Source organism: Hemitrygon akajei, chromosome 16, assembly GCF_048418815.1.
Source record: "Hemitrygon akajei chromosome 16, sHemAka1.3, whole genome shotgun sequence".
NCBI classification, from domain to species: Eukaryota; Metazoa; Chordata; class Chondrichthyes; order Myliobatiformes; family Dasyatidae; genus Hemitrygon; species Hemitrygon akajei.
Window position 1 is genome coordinate 73,663,719 of NC_133139.1, and position 20,577 is coordinate 73,684,295.

A 20,577-nucleotide genomic window follows, 5' to 3' on the forward strand; every position below is an offset into this window, starting at 1 on the left:
AAAATCAAATGCAAGTTACAAAGCATCAAGAAGAAACACTGCATTCAATCTGATACCAATGAGCATATTTCTTGTGCCTACTTTGCACTAATCATTATCAGTCTCATCAGCATTAAGACCTTTTTAAAAAAAAAATTGAACATGTATTTTAAGGGTTTATTAATTCTTGGAAAGACGCCATTGATACGGGCCATTAGTTGATGATTCTGAGCCTTCTGGAACCACTACAAGTATCTAAGTGACTTGAGGGTGCTGTGCTATTGGAGAGTGAGCTGTCAAACTGGGACTGTTGTAACGAAAGAATCATTATCAACCAGCTGGTGTTGTACCATAATCAGCTCCATTTCTGTTCTAATACTCCAGTTGCCAGTGGTTTTGAGTTCACGTTTTCTGGATGACTGCTCCAGTTTTCTATTATATCACTGCGCTGTAACCACCGAAGATTAAATACAAGGAATGAGACACTAACACCTGCAAAGCCTCATCAATTTAGAATCCAAAAGCAAAACACAATAGAACGGTCCAGCTCAGGAAGAAGTCCTTTGGCACACCAAATCTGCACTCACCAAGATAGCAACCTAAACTAATCCCAAATGTCTGCGCAGGATCTATGTCCTTCTATTCCCCACTTCTCAAACATTGCTCCCAAATGCACTTCTGACACTATCCCTGTCAGCATGCTTGAGGCAGTTACCACTCTGTTTAAAACTTGCTTTATAAAATCTCCTTTAAACCTCCACCCCTGCACTTCAAACCTCTGCTCTCTATAATTAATATTTCCACCCTGGGGAAAAGACTGACAGTCTAACTTATCTATCCCCCTCATAACTTTTATAAACTTATATTTGGGTGACATAGTTCCATCAGGAAATATCTTATTGAAAATAAAACAAATTGTTAGAAATACTCAGTGGGTCTGACTGCATTTGAAAAGAATAATTGTTAATATATTTCAGGCCATTGACCTTTCATCATCAGTAATGAAGGACACTAAGGGAAAAAAAGGCAACAATGATCAGTACGAAAGCTTTTAATATACAACTTATAATGTTAATTTACAGACTACGTATCAAAATATTTTAGTCATTAAGGAATAGATGTGGTTCTAGTGCCTGAAAATGCAATAACATTGAAATTTGATGCATTTAAATGTCCTTTTCTTGCTTGTGGTCACTATTTGTGTAAACCACAACTCCTGTCTGAAAAAAATTCACAGATGAAAGGTTTCTGGGTCCCATGTCTCCCAGAATTGCCTCCCATCCCATCCAGCATCTTGTTGTTTGGGCAGATTTATCTTTCCTGCATGAAATTCAGCTGTGACCTTGGAACTCCTCTGGCTGCTCTAGTTTCCATCCATATCCCATGTCCTGGACACATGCAGGTGGGTAGGTTAATTTACTGTGAACTGCCCCTAGGGTGCAGGTAACCAGTAGAATCTGTGGAGGGGCCGGGGGGGGGGGGGGGGGGGGGGGAGAAAATGAAGGGAGACTGAAAGAAAGCAGGATGTAATATAGGATTAATGTAAATGAGTGGTTGATGGGCAGTGTGGACTCTGAACTGAAGAGGTCATTTCTGGGCTATATCCCCCCCATGGATCTAAATTGTGACAAATTGTTTGGATATGGAAACGTTTGAGTTCTTAAACTAGAGCTTTTGATGTAAAGACAGGTTTCTCTTCCGGACTATAATAGTTCAGTACAGATAATCCAGAATAAATCTACAAATATTTCAGTCAGCTAAGGATAGCCTTTAAAGTGATTTCTCACTAATAGTTATGGACAAGAAAGGTGACATCTGATCTTGGAGATGCCCAATCCATTTGTTCCTCACTGACATTTTGTGTACACGCATCAATACTGACAGCTGGGAGTGACTCAAATATTAATCTGATTGATAGTGCTTTCAGAAAGCACAACCAAAAATGCTGGTTCAAGACACTGCCCGTTCACTTCATCAGTCTAATATACAGCAACAAGACCGAAACAACTGTGAATGTCGCATCCTACACATCAGATATATAACAATTGTATTGTATTAAAAAATAAGAATATTTGTTAAAAGGTGCAGGTACACAATGCTCAGATTTCATTTTTGTTTTTAAATTATGCCAGTGTAAATCATTCCTTCAGATCTGCTTCTGCTTTGAAGATGTTGGGTCTCAGACGTTCTTCCATGACCATTCTTCATGTGAGCTGGCCAGCAGTGTAATCCACTCAGTGTTCCAGTACATCCAGACCACTGCTTCCTTTCTCTGCCACCAAATTTACCACCCTCACTAGGGAGCCACAGCCTAAACATTAGAAAAGGGACCACATTCCTCAACAGCCTTAACCCGAGGGACCTTGGGGGGCAAGTGTACCAGACCTGTTAACCTCAGCAGAAAACATTAGTTTCAGGGTAAAATCCTGAGCATAATTCAAAACCAATCACATGTTTTAGTCAGAGTCCCAGGGCTTTGGAGGCTTTGAGGTGGTTTTCATTTAATTTGTTGAGGACTACCTCATTTACTTCCTTTACTCTTCATGGTCATCAGAAATTTCTGAAGTGGGCACTCTTCCAACCCTTCAAATGCTTGGGATGCTGTAAAGAAAGCAACAATTGGTCAAGCTGTAAAGCTATTTATTACAGTAACACATCATCTCCACACCCCCCTCTCTCTATCTATCATGCACACCCCCATGTCTCATTTGCAATCACTGTTCCATTCAGACTCTTGTTCCCCAGCACAAGTTGACTGAATTGACAGAATGACTGAAAGGCCAATTGGTTCCCTCCCTCATGTTAATTATTCTGATACTGAAGAAAAGAACCTCAGGAACATTAAAGTGAAACCTTCAACAATGAGTTCATGTAAAACTTACACAGAAGAGAAAGCATAAATCTTTGAAAAGAAAGGTTCCACATAACAGAACAGAAAGGGTTTCTGGTAAAGATAATAAAAACCCTTTTATTGGCAACTCAGATCAAGACTCCAAATAGTGGTTTACACTCACAACAGAACTAATGTATTTATTAGGTGAAAGCCTCCGGCTGAGGCACATCAATGTACACATTACAAAGCGAAAGCCTGACAAGCAAATGTTAATTCACCAAAGGATGGGAAAGACACGGTTAGAGATAGCTAGGATGGTTCTGCATCTTTTCTCAAATCCTGGTGATCCGAGTTTGGAAACTAGTGACTGGGAAGGCAGATTTCATTGCTTGACCTCAGAGCAGATTGCAGTAGTTGTGTTCAGACACAAAGAAACTCACCCAGTTCTTGGGATATGTGCTGCAGGCACGAACCCCATTCCTTTCTGGCTGTGGTAATTAGGCTCATGGTTTGCTGCAGCTGGTCCGTCTATGAGAGATTAGAATGTATTTCAAGTTATTCCCAAGCACTTAAGAAACTTGCAAACTTCCATTTTTGACATCAAACACAGCACAAATCTGACAGAACCTCAGCACTTCACAAAAATCAGTGATTCCCTTCAATCCAACATGTACCAACTCCTGGCAGCTAACTTAAAGAATGACAACACAAACTATGTAGATATTTATGCAAACCCACGACAATAAGCTCGTTGTCTCACTCAGTTATATGCAGGCAATAATCATAAGCATTTCACCCCCACCCACCACTTCCACATTTTTAAAAATTTGTTGTAGTCATCTTCAAGGTCACTTTCAAATTTTCTGGCAAGAATTTGAAGACTGCAGCACTTTACTAACAAATTGCTTATTTGAGCCCACACTGGCTGAACTGGGGATGGGTAAATAAGTTTGGAAGCAGCCTTTAAGAAGGATGTACTCTAAGTAACACCAAGGAGAGAGGGCAAGAAGAAGCTGTGATTCTATCCTTGCTATCTAAATGAGATATTTAAGCATACAAATAATACTAAAGACTTTGCTCATCTGGTTTGCACCTGTTATGAGAATTCCCAATCTCATCTCTGTTGCCTGCACTTTGCTGAAGAGAAGGGTGACTCAGAGGGGCTCATCCAGTGACTTCAACCAGTGCAGTGACTGAAGGCAAGCTGGTCTCAGAACAACTGGAAAGATGTACCAACACTGAAGGAGGAGTAGAGGTGATTCACTAGAATGCTACCTGGGTTGGAGCAATTTAGTAGTAACAACGGGAGACTGTCTGTTTCATTTGGAGCAGAGATGCTTACCAGGTGACATGATTGAGCTAAATAAAACTGCAGAATAACTTTCCCCCATATCACAGGTAGGTAACATTAAAAGACTTAGATTCCGAGGAAAAGGAAACAGATTCAGGAGGGATCTAAAGGGAACCTTTTTCATCAAGAGAGAGATATCATTCTGTATTTTTATTTAGTCACTAGCTACTCGAATTCCCTCAGTGGAATCTTTTTCCTATGTTAAAACACAGTTAAAAGGTTAAGAATCTCTCAATCGTTATTTGAACCACATACAAGCAGTGTTAATAAGATCAGAGAGTTAAAGGTTGGTGAGGGAGAATTCATGGGGTAATTATTGAAGGAGAGAGCTGTTCTGATGGGATGGGCTCCAACTGAACCATGCCAGACTAGGGTTTTGGTGAATCACGTAACTAGGGCTTTGAACTGAACAGGAGGAGGAGTAAGTTCAACAGTTTGGAAATATATGGATAAAGTAAAAGGGAAGGAGAGTGCAAAAGGGGATATTGAAATCTCCAGATCAAAAAAATAAAGTTCAGGGAAGGATAAAAATTTAATTTCAGGCAAAATGGAGACAAAATTAAGAAGGCTGATGAATACAAGACTGAAGGTGTCGCACTAACAAACTAAGATAGATAAGCTTATAGTGCAGTTAGAATCTGGCAGGGATGATGTGGACATCAGTCATGGTTGAAAGAAGATCACGTGGTGTAGCTAAACATCCAAGGATACACATCTTATTGGAAAGACAAACAAATGGGCAGAGGGGATGGGTTGGCACTGTTGGTAAAAATGAAATCAAATCTCAAGAGACATAGGATCAGAAGATGTAGAATCCTTGAGCGCAGTTGCTTTTACTAGGGAGAAGATGATTGGAAAGTTGAAAGGTCTGAAGGTAGATAAGTCACCTGGATCAGATGGGCTATACATGAGGTTTCTGAAAGAGTTCACTGAAGAGATTGTGGAGGCATTAGTAATGATCTTTCAAGAATCACTAGATTCTGGTATGGTTCTGGAAGACTGGAAAATTGCAAATGTCACTCCACTCTTCAAGAAGGGTAGAAGGCAGATGAAAGAAAATCTTTTGACAGTTAGCTGACCTCAGTGGCTGGGAAGATGTTGGAGTCAATTGTTAAGGATGAGTTTTTGGGGTACTTTGAGGCAGATGGTTTCCTTAAGGGGAAATCTTGCCTGACAAAACTGTTGGAAATCTTTGAAGAAATAACAAGCAGAATAGACAAAGGAGAATCATTGGATGTTGTTTACTTGGATTTTCATAAGGCTTTTGACAAGCTGCCACACATGAGGCTGCTTAGCAAGATAAAAGCGCATGGTATTACATGGAGAAAGCACTTGTTGATTGACAGGAGAAGAAGAGTGGGAATAGGCTGAACATTGGCACTGCTTCTTTATATACCATATGTCAATGCTTTGGATGACAGAATTGATGGCTTTGTGGCCAAGTTAGTGGATGATACGAAGATAGGTGGAGGGGCAGGTAGAGTTGGGGAAGCAGAAGTTGTTACATTAGAACTTAGACAGATTAGGAGAATGGGCAAAGATGGAACTGTGTCAGGAAGTGTATGGTCATGAACTTTAGTAGAAGAAATAAAAGTATACTCTATTTTCTAAACGGGGAGAAATTTCAAAAATCTGAGGTACAAAGGGACTTGGGATCACTTGCAAGTTAAGTGGGTGGTGTGGAAAGTAAGCGCAATGCTAACGTTCATTTCTAAATGTCTAGGAATAAAAACTAGGCTGTAATTCTGAGTCTTTATAAGGCCTCACTTGGAGTATCGTGATCAGTTTCGGGTCCCTTATCAAAGAGAGGTCATTGGGTGTACTTAAGGCAGTGGTTGATAGGTCCTTGATTAATCAGGGTGTGAAAGGTTACAGGGAGAAGGTAGGAAAAGCGGTGTTGAGAGAGAAATGGATCGAATGATGGAACAGACTCGATGGGCTGAATGGCTTGATTCTGCTCCAATGTTTATGGACTCTAAAAAAGGAGGGACAGAGAAGAAAGGAAATCATTGTTCAGGTAGCCTGACCTCAGTAGTTGGGAAGACGTCAATTAGTAAAGAGAAGGTTTCTGGGTACTTGGAGGCACATGATTAAATAGACTGATGTTACATGGTTTTAAGGGAAATTTTGCCTGACAAATTTGTTGGAATTCTTTGAAGAAATAACAGGCAGGGTGGACAAAGGAGAGTCAGTGGATGTTTACTTGGATATTTAGAAAACTGTTGATAATCTGTCACACGAGGCTGCTAAACAAGGAAAGAGCTTATGGTATTACAAGAAAGTTATGAGCACAGATAGAAGATTGGCTGATTAGCAGGAGACAAAGAGCGGGTATCAAAGGGGTCTTTTTTTGTAGATTGCTGATGACTAGTGGTGTCCCACAGGGATCAGAGATAAGTCCACTACTTTTCAAGTTACATGTTAATACTCCATAACTGAATTAATGGTTTTGGAACCAAGCTCGCAAATGATACAAAGACAGATGAAGGGGGAGGTAATGTTGGGGAGACAGTGAGTTTGTAGAAGGACTTGGACAGATTGGGCAAAGCAGTTGCAGATGGAAAACAACACAGTGAAGTGTATGTTCATGAACTTTGGTGTAAGGAATAAAAGTGTAGACCATCTTATGAACAGAAAGTGAATTCATAGATCAGAGGTGCAATGGGACTTGGAAGTCCTGGTGCGGGATTCCCTAAAGTTTAATTTGCAGGTTGAGTGTGTATTCATTTCAAGAAGACCAGAATATATCAGCAAGGATGTAATGTTGAGGCTTTAAAAGGTGGCTTTGAGTATTGTAAACAGTTTTATGGCCCATTTCCGAGACAGGATGTTCAGGCATTGGAGAGGGTCCAGAGGAAAATTTTAAGAATGAATTCTGGAATTAAAGAGTTAATGAGAGGAGCATTTGATGGCTTAGGATCTGTTTCGAATAGAACTTTTTCACAGACCCCCTCAGAGTGAATTTAACTTTTTCTAGTTTCAGAAAAAACATTACGTCCTCTAACCAAGCAGCAACATATGGGGGAGTGGCAGATTTCCAGACCAGCAAGATTCTCCTACGGGCCAAAAGCGATGTAAAGGCAATGATATCCGACTGGTTTGCATTTAAACCCAAAGCATCATCTGCCACACCAAATACAGCTATAAGCGGGCAAGACCTCAGTGTCACCCCCAAAACCTCACTGATAATTTTAAAAACCAGTGCCCAATAGCCATCAAGCCGAGGGCAAGACCAAAATGCAAGCACTAAACCAGTCGGAGAGAAGGAACACCTGTCATAGCCAGTGTCTGTCCCAGGATACGTCAGCAAGCCTGGCTTTACTTAAATGTACCCTGTGTAAAACTTTAAATTGTATGAGCCCCAGTCTAGCACACGATGACGAGGAATGAACCCTATTCAATGCTTTTGCCCAATATTCCTCAGCCAGATCCATACCAAGGTCATCCTCCCACCTAGTCTTAGTTTTGTTTAAATCTTGAACTCCCAAAAGCATCAGCTGAGAGTATAGTACAGAGATCAGCCCTTTATCATTAAAGCTGAGAGTGCGTTTTTCCCACAACATAGCAGATGGTAGAACAGGAAAAGAGGGAAATTTTTCCTCGACAAAGTGGCGAATCTGCAGGTATTTTAAAAAAATGATAATGCGGAAGGCCATATTTACTGCACAGGTCATCAAAACTATCAAATATATTATCAGTGTACAAATCCTTAATGCGCATAAGACTGTTCAAAACCCGTTGTCTAAAAGCTGAATCGAGTGTAGAGGAGAGAAATAAATGGTTTCTATGAATGGGACCCAAAACTGAAGCTGATGTGAACTTATAGTGGCAGCGAAATTGATTAAAAATTTTGAGGGTGGAGAGCACGACCGGGTTAGATGTGAATTGAGAGGATTTCAATGGCAAGGAAGAATACACTAAAGCTGGGAGAGACGAGGAGTGGCAAGACTGTGTCTCAAGCAGGCACCAGTTTATATCTGGCCGGTGGAGTCAAAATAATACCTTTTGAATCCTCGATGCCCAGTAAAAATGAATAAAGCTAGGAAGGCCCATTCCACCATCACGACCTCTTTGGAGAATGCGCTTATTAACACTTGGGACCTTATTTTCCCAAACAGAGGAGGTTATAGCTTGGTCGACTGACTTGAAAATAACTTAGATAAGAAAACTGGCAAGCACGGGAACAAATAAAAAAATCTGGGAAATACAGTCATTTTCACTGATTGAATTCTCCCAGCTATAGTAAGGAGTAAACCGCCATCTCTCAAAATCAGCCTTCATTTGGCTAACCTGAGGCCTGTAGGATGGCTTAGGATCTGCACTCACTGAAGTTCAGAAGAATTGGGGCAGGGGTGGGGCGATCTCATTGAAACCTACTGAATATTCAACATGCCAAGATAGAATGATTTCTACTAGTTCAATATCATTTGACATGGCCTTGATGTAATTTTAATGTTATGGCTCCTTATCCAGAAGTCCTCATCAGGAAAATCTCTCTCAGCTCCATCACATCACTGAGTGTTCTAGCCCAAGATAAAAGGCAACATTCCAACTGCCACTTTTCAAGTCTGCCTTTAGACTAGCTACCTAGAATAGTGGACAGACCAGTCAGTGTAGACCCAAGAGATTGCAGATGTTGGAACCTGGAGCAAATACTCTCTGTAGGAACACAGCAGTTAGAACAGTATCTGTGGGGCAACAGGAACTGTCAACATTTCAGAGTGTGCAGGGATTTTAGTGTTTCTTTTAGAGTTTACCAATTCTACCTGTGTCTAACCTCCCGCTTTAAAACAGGTAGACCCAAGCATAACTGCTTTCTGCTTCCCATTTTCTATAACCTACAATTCCCTTCTATCCTCTTACAAGCTGCTGGCTCTGCTAACCATCGCCCACCTTATGCAGCTCAACACAAACACCCCTTTCATATTTTGTACAGCCCTGTGACTGCTCCCTCCACTCCTTATAAACTCTACCCATCTCTGTGAAACTTATTCCTTGCATCAGCCCTCTCACTCCATCACTGCCCCATCAAAATCAAAACTCAGCCTATTCACTCACAATGCACTCCAGGCTCTGAAGAGTCCGAATATCCTCATTCAGAATAGACTGATAATCTGGTTTGCTTCTGATCACATCCACCTGTGAATGTTCCATCACATGGCTTAGTTCTGATCTCACTCCATTCACTTTTGCTTGTTCCAACTCACTGAAATAAATAAAATGATTACTTTAAAAAACACTATGTCACATCAGCCTACTCTTTCACTCTCGCTCTGGGGGTTCATAAAAGACATTTGCAGAAAGCACTTCGTTACAGTCTCCAAATCTGTCATTGTAAGGCAAACCCATGCATGCACCCAGACCCCTCTTTACTCTTTGACTAATGGAGTGTATTGGCTCCCATACACTAGAAACTGAAATAATTAACTTAAAAAGTTTGAAGTTTAAAGTAAATTTATTATCAAAGTACATATAGTGCCTATAAAAAATATTCACCATCCTTGGAAGTTTTCATGATTTATTGTTCGACAACATTGAATCACAGTGGATTTAATATGGCTTTTTTGACACTGAACAAAAGAAAAAGATTCTTTCGTGTCAAAGTGAAAACAGATCTCTACAAAGTGATCTAAATTAATTACAAATATAAAACACAAAATAATTGATTGCATAAGTATTCACCACTTTAAAATGACACACCAAATCATCACTGGTGCAACTAATTGGTTTTAGAAGTAACATAATTAATTAAATGGAGATCACCATGTACAGTCAAGATGTTTCAATTCATTGTAGTAAAAATACACCTGTATCTGGAAGGTCCAACTGCTGGTGAGTCAGTATCCTGGCAAAAACTACACCATGAAGACAAAAGAATATTCCAAGCAACTCTGCAAAACGGTTATTGAAACGCATAAGTTCGGAAATGGATACAAGAAACTTTCCATGTCACTGAATATCCCTTGGAGTACAGCTAAGTCAATCAAGAAATGGAAAGAATATGGCACAGCTGTAAATCTGCCTAGAGCAGGCTGCCCTCAAGAACTAAGTGACTGTGCGAGAAAGGGACTATTGAGAGAGGCTACCAAAAGACCTATGACATCTCTGGAGGAGTTACAAGCTTCAGTGGCTGATATAGAAACATAGAAAATAGGTGCAGGAGTAGGCCATTCGGCCCTTTGAGTCTGCACCGCCATTCAGTATGATCATGGCTGATCATCCAACTCAGAACCCTGTACTTGCTTTCTCTCCATACCCCCTGATCCCTTTAGCCACAAGGGCCATATCTAATTTCCTCTTACATATAGCCAATGAACTGGCCTCAACTGTTTCCTGTGGCAGAAAATTCCACAGATTCACCACTCTCTGTGTGAAGAAGTTTTTCCTCATCTCGGTCCTAAAAGGTTTCCCCTTTATCCTTAAACTGTGACCCCTTGTTCTGGACTTCCCCAACATCGGAAACAATCTTCCTGCATCTAGCCTGTCCAATCCCTTTAGAATTTTATACGTTTCAATAAGATCCCCCCCTCAATTTTCTAAATTCCAGCGAGTATAAGCCTAATCGATCCAGTCTTTCTTCATATGAAAGTCCTGCCATCTCAGGAATCAATCTGGTGAACCTTCTTTGTACTCCCTCTGTGGCATGAATGTGAAGAGACATGGAACAGACTGCGCATATAACTGGTGCTTCACCAGTTGCAGCTTTATGGGAGAGTGGCAAAGAGAAAGCCACTGTTGGAAAAACTCACATTAAATATCAGCTAGTTTGCCAGAAGGCATGTGGGAGACTCTGAACCAGCTGGAAGAAGGTCCTATGGTCTGATGAAACCAAAATTGAGCCTTTTGGCCATCCAACTAAACACTACATTTGGTGTAAACCTAACACCACACATCTTCAAAAACATACCATTCTTACCATGAAGTATGGTGGTGGTTGCATGACGCTGCAGGGATGTTTCACTGCAGCAGGCCCTGGGAGGCTTGTGAAGGTAGGGGATAAAATAAATGCAGCAAAATACAGGGAAATCTTAGGGTGAAGATTTGTTTTCTAGTAAGACAATGACCTCAAGTGGCCAAGTCATAGTCCAGACCTCGATCCAATTGAGGATTTGTGGCTGGACTTGAAAAGGGCTGTTCACTCATGATTCCCATGCAATCTGATAGAGCTTGAGCAGTTTTGTAAAGAAGAATGGGGAAAAATTACGGTGTCCAGATGTGCAAAACTGATAGAGACCTATCCACACAGACTCAAGGCTGTAATTTCTGCCAAAGGTGCACCTACTAAATACTGACTTGAAGGGGGTAATTATGCAATCAATTTTTTGTGTTTAATAATCGTAATACATTTAGATCACTTTGTAGAACTTTGTTTTCATTTTGACACGAGTCTTTTTGTCTGTTGATCAATGTCAAAAAGCCAAATTATATTCACTGTGATTCAATATTGTAAAACAATAAAACATGAAAACTTCCAAAAGGCTGAATAGTTTTTATAGGCACTGTATATGTTACCCTATACAACCCAGATTCATTTTCTTGCAGACATACACAATAAATCCATAATAGAATAATGACCATAGTAGGATCAATAAACTATCACACCAACTTGGGTATTCAACCAATGTACAAAAGACAACAAACTCTGCAAAGAAAAACTTAATAATAATAAATAAATAAACAAACAATAAATATTAAGAACATGATATGAAAAGTGCTTAGATTATGGGAACATTTCAATAATGGGGCAAGTGAAGCTGAGTGAAGTTCTCCCTTTGGTTCAAGATCCTGATGGTTGAGGGGTAATAACTTCCTGAACTTGGTGGCTCCTCCTGAAGGTAGCAGCGAGAAGAGAGCAACTTGGTTGGTGGGGGTCCCTGACAATAGTTTGGAGGGCTTTACCTGTGATGAACTGGGCCATTTTTTCCCATTCAAGGACATTGGTGTTTCCACACCAGGCTGTGATCCAGCCAGTCAATATACTCTCCACCACACATCTATACACGTTTGATTGCTATGCCATTAATATTAGTACTCACACCACTTTACAGCAACCAGCATCTTAGTGGTCAACAGGAATGAAAAACCTCTCACAGGACATGCTCAAAGCTGACAGCATACAGGCAATTGTTGGCTCTCGTAATTGGCCACTGAGGGAGTAGAAATACCAAATCTGTTTGCAGTGCTGCAAGTGTAAGCAACAAATGTCTTTGTTCAAACTTAGAACAGCACGATGCAGTAGAAATACAGAATTCTTCTTCAGGACAGGAAGAGAAGGAAAATGGAGAAATACAGAAGCAATCCCAGTAGGTTAAACCTTGAAGGTACTCCTATACACTTAACAGCATTAAAATTGATCATATAATCTGTTATTTCCCCAGGTTGGTTGAGAGATAAATATTGATGTGGATATTCATTAAAACTATTTGAAAAGGTAGATAGGAAAGGTTTACAGGGTTATGGGGCCAAAGGATCGAGCTTAGACTGGAATCTTGGTCAGTATGGATGTTGGGCCAATCGGCCTGTTTGTGCTCTGCAATTCCATAACTCCCTTGGTCCTCAAACCACGCAGTGAAATTGCTAGTTATGTAGCAGTCTCTTAGCGAAGTAGAAATCTCAGCAAGGAATGTGAATTGGACTGTTATTTCCAGTCCACACAAACTGGGCCAAAGCCTAACTCAATGCGAATTAGAAGTTACTATTCCCACTGATGGCAGCATTTACACAAAGACTAGTACAGGAAAAAGGCTTAAGACCATAAGATATAGGAGCAGAATTAGGCCATTTGGCCCTTCGAGCCTGCTCCGCCATTTCATCATGGCTGATTCATTTTCCTCTCAGCCCCAATCTCCTGCCTTCTCACCAAGTCCCTTCATGCCCTGACTAATCAAGAATCTATCAACTTCTGCCTTAAATAATACCTAATGACTTGGCCTCCACAATTGCCTATAGCAACAAATTCCACAGATTCATCATTCTCTGGCTAAAGAAATTCCTCGTCTCCATTCCAAATGGACGCCTTCCATTCTAAGTCTGTGTCCTCTGGTCTGAGACCTCCCCTATCACAGGAAACATCCTCTCCACATCTACTCTATTGTGGCCCTTCAACGTTTGATAGGTTTCAATGCGATCTCCCCTCATTCTTCTGAATTCCAGGGCCATCATACACTCCTCATACGATAACCCTTTCACTCTGGGCATCATTCTCGAGAACCTCCTCTGGACCCTCTAATACCAGCATATCATTTCCTCGATAAAGGGCCCAAAACTGCTCACAATGTCTGAAATGAGGCCTCAGCAGTGCCTTAGAAAGCCTCAACATTACATTCTTACTTTTATATTCGAGAAGCAAATGCTAATACTGCATTTGCCTTCCTCACTACTGACTCCACCTGCAAATTAACCTTGAGGGAATTCCGCATGGGAACTCAAGTTCCTTTACACCTCGGATTTTTAAATTTCCTGTTCATTTAGAAAATAGTCTGCATTTGACCATACACTTGCTGACACTGTATTCCATCTACGACTTCTTTGCCCATTCTCCTAATCTGTTTAAGTCAGGGTTCTGCAGACTCCCTACTTTCTCGACACTTCTGGCCCATCCACCTATTTTTGTATCATCTGCAAACTTGGCCACAAAGCCATCAATTCCATGATCTAAATCATATATATTTTTAAACTAATAGAGCCACCTCACCCCTCTGCCTACCTGCTAGTCCTTTCAATACATGTCTTCTTGGACGTTAAGAACCAAGCTATAATCTTTCTTCATCCATGATTTAGTGATGCCCACAACAACAAACATGCAATCTGTAACTGTGCCACAAGTTCATCTACCTTATTCCATATTCTGCGTGCATTCAAATGTAACACCTTCAGTCCTGCATTCATCACCCCTTTTTGATTCTGTCCTCTTTTACAATGCAAATCATCCTGTTGATTGTAATATTGCCCATCAGCCTCTCCTTGCTAGCAGTCTCACTGCACAGTGCCTCTGTTTGTAAACCAACAACCCCATCTTCAGCCCTATCACTCCAGTTCCCACCTCCCTGCCAAATTAGTTTAAACACCCACTCCCACCCCAAACAGCTCTAGGAAACTTGTCCATAAGGATATTGGTGTCCCTCCAGGTTCAGATGTAACCCACCCCTTTTGTACAGGTTGTACCTTCCCCAAAAATGATTCCAATGATTCAGAAATCTGAACCTCTGCCCCCGCACCAGTTCCTCAGCCACACATTCATCTGATTCTTACCCTCACTGACAAGTGGCACAGGCAGCAAACCAGAGCTTACTACCCTGAAGGTCCTGCTTTTCAGCTTTCTACCTAGCTCCCTAAAATCTCTCTTCAGGACTTCCTCACCTTTCCTACCCATGCCATTGGTTCCAACATGTACTGAGATTTCTGGCTGTTCACCTTCCCCCTTTAGAATCCTGTGGACCTGATCCAAGACATCCTTGACTCTGGCACCCGTGAGGCAAAATATCATCCGAGTGTCTCTATCATATCCACAGAATTTCATCTCTATTCCTCTAAATATGTGTACAATGTACTGTGTATGTTAATCAAAGTGGCTTCTTTGGTTTGCTAGAGTAGGAATGCTTTTATGTTTGATAAGTGTTTTCTCTCGCAGTTGTTTAGCTTTGGACTTGCTGATATGGGGATTGTATTCACTTTTTAACCAATGAGGAATGTTATTTTGTCTTGTGAGGCTGGGAGCTTGGGGGTTTTCGCGGTCTTTTCAGGGGAGGTGGGAAGGAGACGCCGAGGAAGGTGGATATGTGCTGCCCTGCTCGGTCGACCACCGGGGGTGGTCCCAGGTGCGAGAACGTGGAGGTCAGAGTAAAGTGACGAGGGGTCGAATGGTTCGATGGTTGAGCTCCAACAATGTGCACTAAACTGACTGAACTTTGATAAGTTGGCGCCTTTTACTTTATTTTCTTTTCCTTCATATATACTGTATTGCATAGTACTCTTTTAGTTTCAGTAAAATCTTTAAAGTGTATTCCATAACGGTATCTGGTGTGAGTTTGATATTGTGTGTGTACACGCGGCATAAACTTGATTCCCGCAGCAACCTGCGTGTACGGGAGGTGGGGTTAGTTAGTGGCTGGATCTCCTTTTCCCCTAGACATATACCAGCCTGTTGGGTAAGTGTTACATTTGGAATCCCCTATTACTACTGTAGTCCTCTTCTGAGCCACAGCGCCAGAGACCCAGTTGCTGCAACTCCCCCTGGTATGTCATCCCCTTCAACAGTATCCAAAGTGGTATGTATGTATAATTATTTTTGAGGGGAACAGCCACAGGGATATTCTGCATTGGCAGCCCATTTCCTTTCCTTCTCCTGACAGTCACCCAGTTACCTTTGTCTTGCAACCGAGGGGTGACTACCTTCCTATAGCTCCTGTCTATCATCTCCTCAGTCTCCTGAATGAGCCGAAGGTCACCTCGCTGCAGCTGCAGTTCCTCAACTCATTCTCTAAGAGTTGCAATTCGGTGCACCTTATGCAGATGTGGTTACCCAGAATGCTAGAGCTCGCTCAGATTTTCCACATCTCACACAACACTTTAATGAAGTCTTCAGGAACATTTCCTGTACTGCTGGTTACTGGGAGGGGACTTAAATTCAAGTCTGCAGTGCACCTCTAGGCACATTCTGCACTGGTCAAACAAACAAACTAACCCATTTGATGCAATATAGGCACCTTTCTAATTTCCAAGTAGCTCGAGCATTTTCTGTTTTAATTTCAAGTATCTCTGTGCTTCCAAATGAGTTAATTGAAGCTCACATATTGCAAAAGAGAACCAATGTATCAGGTAACCAGAAAATGAGGCAAGAGCTTACCTGGTTGCTTGGTCTGCGTTTTGCCGGTAGACTTCCAACAGTTGGTTCCAAGCTTCACACTCAGTATTCAATCTACAACAGGAAAAAAGGAATCAATTAATAAATATCATTTAAAATCTTTTCCCAAATATTATCAAACACTATCCATCAGAAATATATTACTTATATTTAGCAATACAATTATGGAAAAATACATTATTCTCTCCTGTTCATGAGTGTAGGGATGAGAGCCATAATTGAGAGACAGTTTTCCCACTGAAAACCTATCCAAGCCTATTGACAATATAGTGGAATACAGCTTCTACAGTCACTTTGGAAGAGCACCACACAGAGCCTCCTGTAGGCCAGTATTTTAGGTGGGCTGGGGGAAAGAAGGAACGATGGGTAATTAAGCAGATAGTAAAGATAGAAGTGCATTTTAATACTGAAGGATCACAAATACCAGTATTTCTTGAATAGAATCACTTCCTGTTTTGACAAAAGCCTTAATCAAAACTATTACTCATTAAAAATATAATTCCACTTTGTAAGAAACTCTGTTTGAACATCTGGACTATATTTAATTCAAGGCCAAAAGTGCCACTGAAGGAAAAGTAATGGTGCTGTTGACCTGAAATTACAGTGACACAGATGCTAGGCTGACAGTAGTCATTTCTGAGTTTCCTTAAAATTGTTATTTATGGGATAAATATTTGCCAGGACCTTGGATAAAACCCTCCCATTATCCTTTGAAAAGTGCCACAGCTTCTTTTTGACAGAACCTTGTTTCTATAGAGAAACCTACAACAGCCCTGACAATGTAGCATCACTTTAAGTTTTAACTATGCCCCCCCCCCCAGGAGACCTGCACTAACAATCTATCGATTTAAAGCATCAGTGCTTTGGAAGCTGAAGAGTAGGTATTTATGGTGCACTAAAAGGATGCTGTGTATAACACTAATATGTTGTTCTTCAGATAAAATAAAAGACACAATGTGCAAAAAAAACTCGAGGAAAGCATTTATAATTTGCACCAAAAATGCTTTCATTATGAAATTATATCAGTTTTCCAAGTCTTATCATCCAATTTAGTGGAGTGTCACGCATTTAGTGGTGTCTCTGAGGAGCTACATCTTGGTGTACCTGGTACAGATGTAGTTATCCGGGAAGGCTGGAGTTCTCTCCGAATTCCCACATTTCACACAAAAAAAACACAACACAGCCCCTGGAGCCATTCTCACTGCACTGACAAAGAATGTAGAAGAAGAAACTTAACTCACCAAAGCATGTTGAGCCAAAGCCTCTCCACTCTAACACTGATCCACTCATACAACGGCTGGTCTGCTTGTCCCTACCTTATTTTTATTTGTCGTTGTTAATGAATCGCATTTTGATTGGGCTGCCGGAAAAAGACTCTTTTTAAAATCTCTCGCCTTGACCAACGTACATGCTCCTTTGTTGATTTGATTGGGCTGCCCGAAAAAGCCGAATATATATTCTAGGAAAACAGACAATTCTCTACTACAAAAACAAAAGCAGATTGTTGCCTTTGTGGTGCTAGGGTTAAGAACATCTTTCTGGGTTGAAGAACTTGGAATGGGATAGAAAGGAACCAGTGCTCGTGGTCCATATAGGACCTACCAACATAGGAAGTACTAGGAAGGTAGTTCTGGTGAGGATTACAAAGGAGTTTAGGGGAAAAAAATTGAAAAGCAGAACCATGAGAGTGATAATCTCCAGATTATTACCTGAGCCACGTACAGATTGGAAAGTCTTAAATAGGATTAGAGAAGCAAATGAATGACACCGTAGGGTTATTTATAATGTAGAACTGATGGCAAATTGTCCTGGTCCACCTTGTTCTTCCACTGGGTGAACACCAGAGGACAGCACTGAGCAAACACAGGAAAGCAGCATTGACAGTGGTGCCTAGCCCCCAATCCAAATGTAGATTCCAGCCTGCCCCGCAGAGGCTGTCTCACAACGCCTCAGTGTCCCTTCTCCTAGTTGGCTGTAATAGGCAACCCTGCGGCCTCAGCCTAGTTCTTGTCACAACCAAGGTAACGTCCTTCCTGCCAATGAACCGGACTTGCAGTCTTCTACATTACCAATGTCCAACAGAATCTTGTGATCACAGTAAAAGACAATCACTCGCACTGCGCACCATCCAATGGTACACTAGTCTAGGCATTAACACAATAACTGTAGACAATAAGTCCAACTCCGTCGCTATTGAGCAGCTCACTAATAGGACAGTCCCCATGTTTTTAGCATCTAGCAGTGACTTTCAGTCTTAAAAAAGATGTACAAGATGAAGAAATACACCTTTGACTGGACTGGAGTTGCCACTGTGTCTAAGTGTACTGTTGTTTAACTGGAAGACATGTGACAACACACAAGGGGGTTGTTTTCCTTCCTCAGTCTGCTTTTTGGGGTAAAGGCAGTTTTCAATTTTCCAACAGCTTATGCTGAGTGGTATTGACAGTACCGCTGCTTACTCTGATGACATCACTGTGATAGGCATGGATCAAAGTAAACTATGTAATCATTTGTACCACGTTTTGAACAAGCATGTTTTGACTCTGGATTCTGATTTTGGACAGAAAAATGCAGCCTCCTGATGGCTTCAATCAAGTATCTGGGGCTCAACATAGATGAGCACAGTTGTTGCCCAGACCCTGAAAACATTACTTTCTTAAAGATGTCTCAACCATCAATTATCAGCATCACACAATCATTTTTGGGCATTGTCAGCTATGTTCCCTCTAAGCTGTGCGCATGCACACACATTTTCAACCCGCGCACAAAGGAAATTAATGTGCACACAAAAGGTTAGTTACTGAAAGTAATGTAGTAATTAATACTTATACTTATTGAAAATAATCTTCTAGTTAAATGTTTCTGTTAACTAGTTGTCGGTTTTTCAAATACCACAATGCACGTCACTAATTTACGTCACCTCACCTTTCCTGTTCCGGTTTGTACAGCTGCATCGTGGCGGCAGCCATCTTTGGCGGACAGTGTTCATATCGTAAAGTTTACAAAGATCTGTTTTAAATCCAGTAGATAGCTTGCTAAATTTTTATTGAAAAAAATATTAATTCACTATGTTGAATTCAAAAGAAGTGAACAAAGTGAAGTAGCTTTACAGGTTTTAAGTGATGTCTTTGATGAACTGGTTGCACTGTGCAAGATTCTGCTAAAGAGTGGCCTGACACCGATTGATTTACTTCATTTTGCGCCAGGCAAATTAACAAGAAAACAGTATCTGGGATACAATGTCTCACGGAGTGACAGTGAACAACATGAAGAAAACGTCACAGTAGTTACAAGTTTGCTGTTGACTTTTATAAATAGTCTTTGTGTTCATTTAGAAGAAAGGTTTCCTGAAGATGAGGTACAAGAATGGTCAGCTTTTGATTTCTCTGCAATTTCAGATTGTGACTACACATTTGGCAATATACAAGTTAATGCCTTATGTCTAAAATATCATGATATTCTAGCTGAAAATACTGTAATAGACAGTTTAATGATTTCAAAATTTCTGTGCAAGAAAAAAATTAAATCTAAACTGATTTCAAACTTTGCTCAAATGGTGGCATTTGTACTTCAAAATAAACAGTTTTGCGACCTCGCACAGTTGATGGACATTGGGGGAACCTTTCTTGCGTCTAGCGCGGACTGTGAACGAGGTTTTAGCCTAATGAATCAACTTAAAAACAAGCTGAGAAACCATTTAGGTGAATGACATTTGGATATGTTAATGAGAATCAAAAGCTATCAATTGGATGGAAGTTCTATTAGTCTAGAGGGAGTTTACAAAGAATGGGTAAATGCCAAAGACAGGAGAGAGAAAAAATAACTGAGTGACTTAAATATGTATGTTATTTTGTTGTTATTCTGTGCAGTTTTATTTCAAATATTTTGTAAACCTACATAAACTGTGCCATGTGTGCATTCAGTGCACACGTACTTTTGTCACAGGAAAAAAATTTGCACAACATAAGATTTTTGCGCACACTGACTACTAAAAATTAGAGGGAACTTTGATTGTCAGTCATTTCTCAGCATTCCTCCTAGTAATGGACCTACTGAGGGAGTCACTCAATGCCCTGCTCAACAAGGGTGCCACGTGGAAATGGTCCAAATAATGACAAGAGTCTTTTGATCAGGTGTAGAATATGCTGTAATCAGACCTTCTCTTCAGCATTTTGACACAGAGTTGCCAAACATTGTCATAATGGATGTGTCCAACTACAGGGCAGGACACGTCATATCCCATATCTTCACTATTAGTTCTGAAAAAGATCCATGCATCAGATCACTAACTACATCAGAAAAGAACCATGGACAAAATCAAGAAGGAAGCCTTGAGAATCATCTTTGCTGTGAAGAAATATGGCAAATGTTTCACTCTCCTTATGATCACAAGCCACTGTTGTCCATCTTCAGGACTAAGAAAGGCATTACAGCTAATCGTCTACAAAGGTGGGCAATGGTGTTATTAGCGGTGTTAAAAACGGTGATTTTGAAATTAGGTACATATCAACCCATGAACTTGTTCGGCAGATGATCTTTCCTGAGATGTGA

General features: G+C 40.7%; 1 protein-coding gene across 1 annotated transcript in view; it reads right to left on the reverse strand.

The window, feature by feature from the left end:
• Positions 1-1,014: 1,014 nt before the first annotated feature.
• The window catches only part of dsn1 (DSN1 component of MIS12 kinetochore complex), a 50,810-nt gene continuing 31,247 nt past the window's right edge, over positions 1,015-20,577 (reverse strand). Inside the window, exons 9-12 of the mRNA XM_073069175.1 lie at positions 16,009-16,080; positions 9,222-9,369; positions 3,253-3,340; positions 1,015-2,580 (exon numbers count right to left, since the gene is read on the reverse strand). Coding sequence (XP_072925276.1) covers positions 2,501-2,580; positions 3,253-3,340; positions 9,222-9,369; positions 16,009-16,080 — 388 coding nt within the window. The 3' untranslated portion in view covers positions 1,015-2,500. The remainder of the gene's footprint in view (positions 2,581-3,252; positions 3,341-9,221; positions 9,370-16,008; positions 16,081-20,577) is intronic.